The sequence below is a fragment of the Hyperolius riggenbachi genome, chromosome 8 (genome assembly GCF_040937935.1).
Source record: "Hyperolius riggenbachi isolate aHypRig1 chromosome 8, aHypRig1.pri, whole genome shotgun sequence".
Classification (NCBI taxonomy): Eukaryota; Metazoa; Chordata; class Amphibia; order Anura; family Hyperoliidae; genus Hyperolius; species Hyperolius riggenbachi.
In genome coordinates, this window is record NC_090653.1 from 293,948,180 (window position 1) to 293,955,858 (window position 7,679).

General features: G+C 46.1%; 1 protein-coding gene across 1 annotated transcript in view; it reads left to right on the plus strand.

The window, feature by feature from the left end:
- Positions 1-7,177, plus strand: part of LOC137527990 (ficolin-1-A-like) — a 92,137-nt gene extending 84,960 nt beyond the window's left edge. Inside the window, exons 9-10 of the mRNA XM_068249157.1 lie at positions 3,135-3,269; positions 6,417-7,177. Of these exons, the coding sequence (XP_068105258.1) occupies positions 3,135-3,269; positions 6,417-6,676 (395 nt within the window). The 3' untranslated portion in view covers positions 6,677-7,177. The remainder of the gene's footprint in view (positions 1-3,134; positions 3,270-6,416) is intronic.
- The last annotated feature ends 502 nt before the right edge of the window (positions 7,178-7,679 follow it).

Here is a 7,679-nt window from a genome sequence, read left to right on the forward strand (position 1 = left end):
AGAGTCAAAGGGGCCCCATTAGCACATAAACCAGCCCTTGCCATCCTGTCAGCGGTGGCTGGATGGTATAATGGTTAAAGAGACTCTGAGCAGTGCAGTAACTATGGAAAGATGCATATCATTTTAAAGCTCTCTTTCTCCTCTTTCCAATGATATCTAAACGGCTGCTCTATGCCTTTTAGTTTTCGATATTTTCGTGATTGAAATCGCGGCCACAGGACGACTTTTCTCCAAAGTCAGCGGTGGCTGGATGGTATAATGGTTAAAGGGACTCTGAGCAGTGCAGTAACTATGGGAAGATTCATATCATTTTAAAGCTCTCTTTATCCTCTTTCCAATGATATATAAACAGCTGCTCTATGCCTTTAATTTCCGATATTTTCGCGATTGAAATCGCGGCCACAGGACGACTTTTCTCCAAAGTCAGCGGTGGCTGGATGGTATAATGGTTAAAGGGACTCTGAGCAGTGCAGTAACTATGGAAAGATGCATATCATTTTAAAGCTCTTTTTCTCCTCTTTCCAATGATATATAAACGGCTGCTCTGTGACTTTTAGTCTTTGATATTTTCACGATCGAAATCACAGCCACAGGACAACTTTTCTCCAAAGTCGGCAGCTCGATTCAGCACGATGCAAGGAAATATAAGGAACCCAGGGGGATATAATTACAAACATCATGCTGGTAGGTGTGAGGATGTAATGAATTAGTTGTGGGTATGCTTAAAGGCATATCCACAGGCACTGCTTGAAGTCCCTTTAAGGGCTCTGCCGCTGACACAGGAGACCAGGGTTCGAATCTCAGCTCTGCCTGTTCAGTAAGCCAGCACCTATTCAGTAGGAGACCGTAGGCAAGTCTCTCTAACACTGCTACTGCCTTTAGGGCGCGTCCTAGTGGCTGCAGCTCTGGCGCTTAGAGTGCACCAGGAGAAAAGCGCGATATAAATGTTATTTGTCTTGTCTTGTCAAATGATGCCGTGCGCTGCTGATTGTCTTCAGAGCCAGGCTCTCCTCCTAGGTCCCCCTCCTGCTACTGTGCGCTCTGCCGCTGCCCACTCCACCCTCCCTTCCCACAGAGAACCACAGCTGCAGCAAGAATGATAGCAGCAGATGGCAAACGCTCACTCACCTATCCATGATCCAAGCAATAGAGATCCCGTCATCTGAAACCCATCTGTCTCTTCTACAGTGCAGCCGCTCGCTCTGAACTTCCTGATTCTCAGATCAGACATGAAGTAGGAAGTAGTAATAGTAGTAGTAACAGAGCGGCAGCACTCTAGAGGAGACAGATGGGCTCCGGATGACGGGACCTCTATTGCTTGGATCGCAATAGGTGAATGTCATTCATCTGGTGCTGTCATTCTCCCCCACTGCGGCTGCCTTCTCTGCTGGACTATCGTATTCACTGGGATGGAGGCTGCATGGTGGCTGTCTATTTTTGGAGGAAATTGGTTGTTTGTTGGTGGGAGTGGTTATGTAATTCTGTCTGGGGAACGGCTTCCGGTTTGGCGGTGTCCAGAGCTTTCTGCTATTGCCAGGCTGGAGATGCAGGGGGAAAGTGCTGCTGCTGTGATATCTGGCACCCTCTTCACAGGGGTGCCCCAGCCCCTGAGTGCAAATGTCCCAGCCATTCATCTCTCACTCTGCATTTTGCCGCTGCTATTCCCTGCATTGTGCACCCACAGAGGAAAGCATGCTGTTGCCCATAGCAACCAGTAGCTCGGCTGCCCGGTGTGTGCGACATATTGCTGTGCAGCTGCATCTTCTGATTCTATTACGACATGATGGGGGGGCCCAAATCAGTTACTTTGCTTAGGGCCCCATTTAGCCTTAATCCGGCTCTGATGGAGGCTGCCATACTTATTTCCTTTTAAGCAATGCCAGCTGCCTGACAGTCCTGCTGATCCTCTGCTTTAGCCATAGCCCCTGAACAAGCATGCAGCAGATCAGGTGTTTCTGACATTACTGTCAGATCTGTACCACTGATCCTTATCCTCCTCTGACCCCATGTCCTCCTGTGTCACCATTTGTATTCCACAAGTATGGTATATACGATACATAGGCTGTCCTCCTGAGTCCCCCTCTTTCCCAGCAGCATCCTTATGTCATGTTCATGCCTGCTCACTCCTCCCGCTTCTCAGTCTTAGGCCACACCCCCTACTACACCAGTTCAGCTACACCTGCATAATGTCATTGCCTGCACACTGCACCCACCACTCAGACTGAAGCCACACCCCTTACTGCTCCAATTCACCTGCATCTCCGTAATGTTCATGGCTGCTTACTCCTCCCGCCTCTCAGTCTTAGGCCACACCCCCTACTACACCAGTTCAGCTACACCTGCATAATGTCATTGCCTGCACACTGCACCCACCACTCAGACTGAAGCCACACCCCTTACTGCGCCAATTCACCTGCATCTCCGTAATGTTCATGGCTGCTCACTCCTCCCACCTCTCAGTCTTAGGCCACACCCCCTACTACACCAGTTCAGCTGCACCTGCATAATGTCATTGCCTGCACACTCCTCCCACCACTCAGACTGAAGCCAATCCCCTTACTGCGCCAATTCACCTGCATCTCCGTAATGTTCATGGCTGCTCACTCCTCTTGCCACTGAAGCTGAAGCCACACCCCTCACAGCACCAATTCTGCTGCACCTCTGTAATGTCCATCCCTACTCACTCCTCCCACCACTCAATTCAAAGCCACACCCCCTACGGCACCAATTCAGCTGCACCTGCATAATGTCATTGCCTGCACACTGCTCCCACCACTCAGTCTGAAGCCACACCCCTTACTGTGCCAATTCAGCTGCACGTTCGTAAAATCATTGCTTGCTAACTCCTCCCACCACTTAGTCTGAAGCCACATCCCATTCTGCTGATTGTTTGTAGTACAGAGTGTAGCCATAATGCTTTATTATTGCATAGATTGCCAGAGGATTCTCAGTGTTTATACTGCTGTCTCTCTAGGCACTTGTTTGTTGTAGTAGTGCAGAGTTCTTCTCCTCTATCAGTCACGTGACTATGGAAGAGGTGAATACTGTCACTAGCACATGTGTATGCAAGCTTTCTGACCTGCTGTTGGCCATGCAAAAGACCACCTATCTGAATATCTCTATCTACCATCCAGGGAGATATGATCTGCGCTTTGATTTAGAAGACTTTGATGGCAAACATGCTTACGCTACTTATAGCGGATTCCAGGTGGGAGGAGAGTCGGAACAGTACACCCTATATTACGATTCCTATACCGGGGGCACTGCAGGTAATATGCTGAGCTGTGAGTACACCAGAATACACAGATTATACTGTACATACAGGAGTTTCCAGAAATCAGCACACACTGCAGCTAGTTTACTATCAGTACAGGCACAGAGTAACAGCTTATACTGTACATACTGGAGGCAGCAGAGATCAGCACACTCTGCAGCTAGTTTACTATCAGTACAGGCACAGAGTAACAGCTTATACTGTACATACTGGAGGCAGCTGAGATCAGCCCACACTTCAGTTAGTTTACTATCAGTACAGGCACAGAGTAACAGCGTATACTGTACATACTGGAGGTAGCAGAGATCAGCACACAATGCAGCTAGTTTACTATCAGTACAGGCACAGAGTAACAGCTTATACTGTACATACAGGAGTTTCCAAAAATCAGCACAGACTGCAGCTAGTTTACTATCAGTACAGGCACAGAGTAACAGCTTATACTGTACATACTGGAGGTAGCAGAGATCAGCACACAATGCAGCTAGTTTACTATCAGTACAGGCACAGAGTAAGCTTATACTGTACATACAGGAGTTTCCAAAAATCAGCACAGACTGCAGCTAGTTTACTATCAGTACAGGCACAGAGTAACAGCTTATACTGTACATACAGGAGTTTCCAAAAATCAGCACAGACTGCAGCTAGTTTACTATCAGTACAGGCACAGAGTAACAGCTTATACTGTACATACTGGAGGCAGCAGAGATCAGCACACACTGCAGCTAGTTTACTATCAGTACAGGCACAGAGTAACAGCTTATACTGTACATACTGGAGGCAGCAGAGATCAGCACACACTGCAGCTAGTTTACTATCAGTACAGGCACAGAGTAACAGCTTATACTGTACATACTCGAGGTAGCAGAGATCAGCACACAATGCAGCTAGTTTACTATCAGTACAGGCACAGAGTAACAGCTTATACTGTACATACAGGAGTTTCCAAAAATCAGCACAGACTGCAACTAGTTTACTATCAGTACAGGCACAGAGTAACATCTTATACTGTACATACTGGAGGCAGCAGGGATCAGCACACACTGCAGCTAGTTTACTATCAGTACAGGCACAGAGTAACATCTTATACTGTACATACTGGAGGCAGCAGAGATCAGCACATGCTGCAGCTAGTTTACTATCAGTACAGGCACAGAGTAACACCTTATACTGTACATACTGGAGGCAGCAGAGATCAGCACACGCTGCAGCTAGTTTACTATCAGTACAGGCACAAAGTAACAGCTTATTATTATTATTTAGTATTTATATAGCGCCGACATCTCCCGCAGCGCTGTACAGAGTATATATATATATATAGTCTTGTCTCTAACTGTCCCTCAAAGGAGCTCACAATCTAGTCCCTACTATAGTCCTATGTCTATGTATGTATTGTGTAGTGCATGTATATTTTAGTCTAGGGCCAATTTTAGGGGGAAGCCAATTAACTTATCTGTATGTTTTGGGGATGTGGGAGGAAACCGGAGTACCCGGAGGAAACCCACGCAGACACGGGGAGAACATACAAACTCCTCGCAGATGTTGACCTGGCTGGGATACTGTACATACTGGAGGTAGCAGAGATCAGCACACGCTGCAGCCAGTTTACTATCAGTACAGGCACAGAGTAACAGCTTATACTGTACATACTGGAGGCAGCAGAGATCAGCACACACTGCAGCTAGTTTACTATCAGTACAGGCACAGAGTAACAGCTTATACTGTACATACTGGAGGCAGCAGAGATCAGCACACACTGCAGCTAGTTTACTATCAGTACAGGCACAGAGTAACAGCTTATACTGTACGTACTGGAGGCAGCAGAGATCAGCACACACTGCAGCTAGTTTACTATCAGTACAGGCACATAGTAACAGCTTATACTGTACATACTGGGGGTAGCAGAGATCAGCACACTGCAGCTAGTGTACTATCAGTACAGGTATAGAGTAACAGCTTATACTGCACATACTGGAGGTAGCAGAGATCAGCACACTGCAGCTAGTTTACTATCAGTACAGGCACATACTGAAGGTAGCAGAGATCAGCACATGCTACAGCGTGTGCTTATACTGTACATACTGGAGGCAGCAGAGATCAGCACACGCTGCATCTAGTTTACTATCAGTACAGGCACAGAGTAACAGCTAATACTGTACATCCTGTGATAGTAAACTAGCTGCAGTGTGTGCTGATCTCTACTGCCTCAGCACACACTGCAGCTAGTTTACTATCAGTACAGGCACAGAGTAACAGCTTATACTGTACATACTGGAGGCAGCAGAGATCAGCACGCACTGCAGCTGGTTTACTATCAGTACAGGCACAGAGTAACAGCTTATACTGTACATACTGGAGGTAGCAGAGATCAGCACACACTGCAGCTAGTTTACTATTAGTACAGGCACAGAGTACCAGCTTATACTGTACATACTGGAGGCAGCAGAGATCAGCACACACTGCAGCTAGTTTACTATCAGTACAGGCACAGAGTAACAGCTTATACTGTACATACTGGGGGTAGCAGAGATCAGCACATGCTGCAGCTAGTTTACTATCAGTACAGGCACAGAGTAACATCTTATACTGTACCTACTGGAGGTAGCAGAGATCAGCACACGCTGCATCTAGTTTACTATCACTACAGGCACAGAGTAACAGCTAATACTGTACATACAGGAGTTACCAAAAATCAGCACACACTGCAGCTAGTTTACTATCAGTACAGTCACAGAGTAACAGCTTATACTGTACATACTGGAGGCAGCAGAGATCAGCACACACTGCAGCTGGTTTACTATCAGTACAGGCACAGAGTAACAGCTTGTACTGTACATACTGGGGGTAGCAGAGATCAGCACATTCTGCAGCTAGTTTACTATCAGTACAGGCACAGAGTAACAGCTTATACTGTACATACTGGAGGCAGCAGAGATCAGCACACACTGCAGCTGGTTTACTATCAGTACAGACACAGAGTAACAGCTTGTACTGTACATACTGGGGGTAGCAGAGATCAGCACACAATGCAGCTAGTTTACTATCAGTACAGGCACAGAGTAACAGCTTATACTGTACATACTGGAGGCAGCAGATATTATATATATTTTCTTGTTCTGTTTACCTATATTTACCTTTTCAGGTGACTCACTGAGTACTCAGAAGGGACAAGCCTTCTCTACCAAAGATCAGAACAATGACAAATCTGACCGCTCTGGACAAAGCTGCGCAGAGTATTTCAAATCTGGTTGGTGGTTTGAATCGTGCCACTTCTCCAATCTGAATGGGGAGTACCTGAAGGGGAACCACGACAAGAAGGGCAAAGGCATCATCTGGTACAGCTTTCGAGACAATTACTACTCCCTGAAGTCCACTCAAATCATGTTCCGCCCACAGAATTAGTGACCAATCAGCAAGGCGACGCGCCCTTGGCAAAGTCCCAGATCTAAAGCACCCTTGGAGTCACAGCTCTGGTTTTACAGCCCACCTGCCATTGGATTTGTATGTTTTCTCTCCTTCCTCAACCCAGAGCCCTGCTTATGAGATGCTAATCATTCTAGCTTGCATTGCAAATTCATGCAAATTGCATGCCACTTGGAAATGATCCAGAAATAAGAGGACTTGCCCAGTCCCAAGCTTCACACGTTTCATTTGTAAGTCAGAATCATGAGATGGTGTAAGGGAGCCAAACACAGCATTCTGGAACTTCGCCATCTGTGAATAAAACGTGAAAAAAAGAAGGATTGGCATTTTAAAGGTTGTGTTTTTTATGCTTTAGGGTTAACCGAAAGGTAAATGAACAATTAACCTAACACACCAGTTTACTACGTAAAACAGAACTTTGCCTTCTTAAAGAGAATCTGTACTGTCCGATTTGTACAATAAAAAACATACCAATCGAGACACCGTGATCTCCTGGATCCCTCTTTGCCATTTCCACCGCTCTCCGTCGCGATCCTGGATTTTAAACGCCAGTTTTAGGCAGCTTTTACAAACAAAAAACATGGCCGCTAACCAGGAAGTGATGTGTGTGTGTGTGTGTGTGTGTGTGTGTGTGTGTGTGTGTGTGTGTGTGTGTGTGTGTGTGTGTGTGTGTGTGTGTGTGTGTGTGTGTGTGTGTGTGTGTGTGTGTGTGTGTGTGTGTGTGTGTGTGTGTGTGTGTGTGTGTGTGTGTGTGTGTGTGTGTGTGTGTGTGTGTGTGTATATATAGGAAAACAATCACGGGGTACACAATATTACAGGCAACGGTGTGCACCAATAAATATATATATATATATATATATATATATACATATACACAGTACATACATATATATCATGTTGCAGTATACTACAAGTTTTTATTACATAGCGTATTATCTGCACTCCAGTCTGGGATTCTCAGAGTTTCTCAGCATGTGACAGG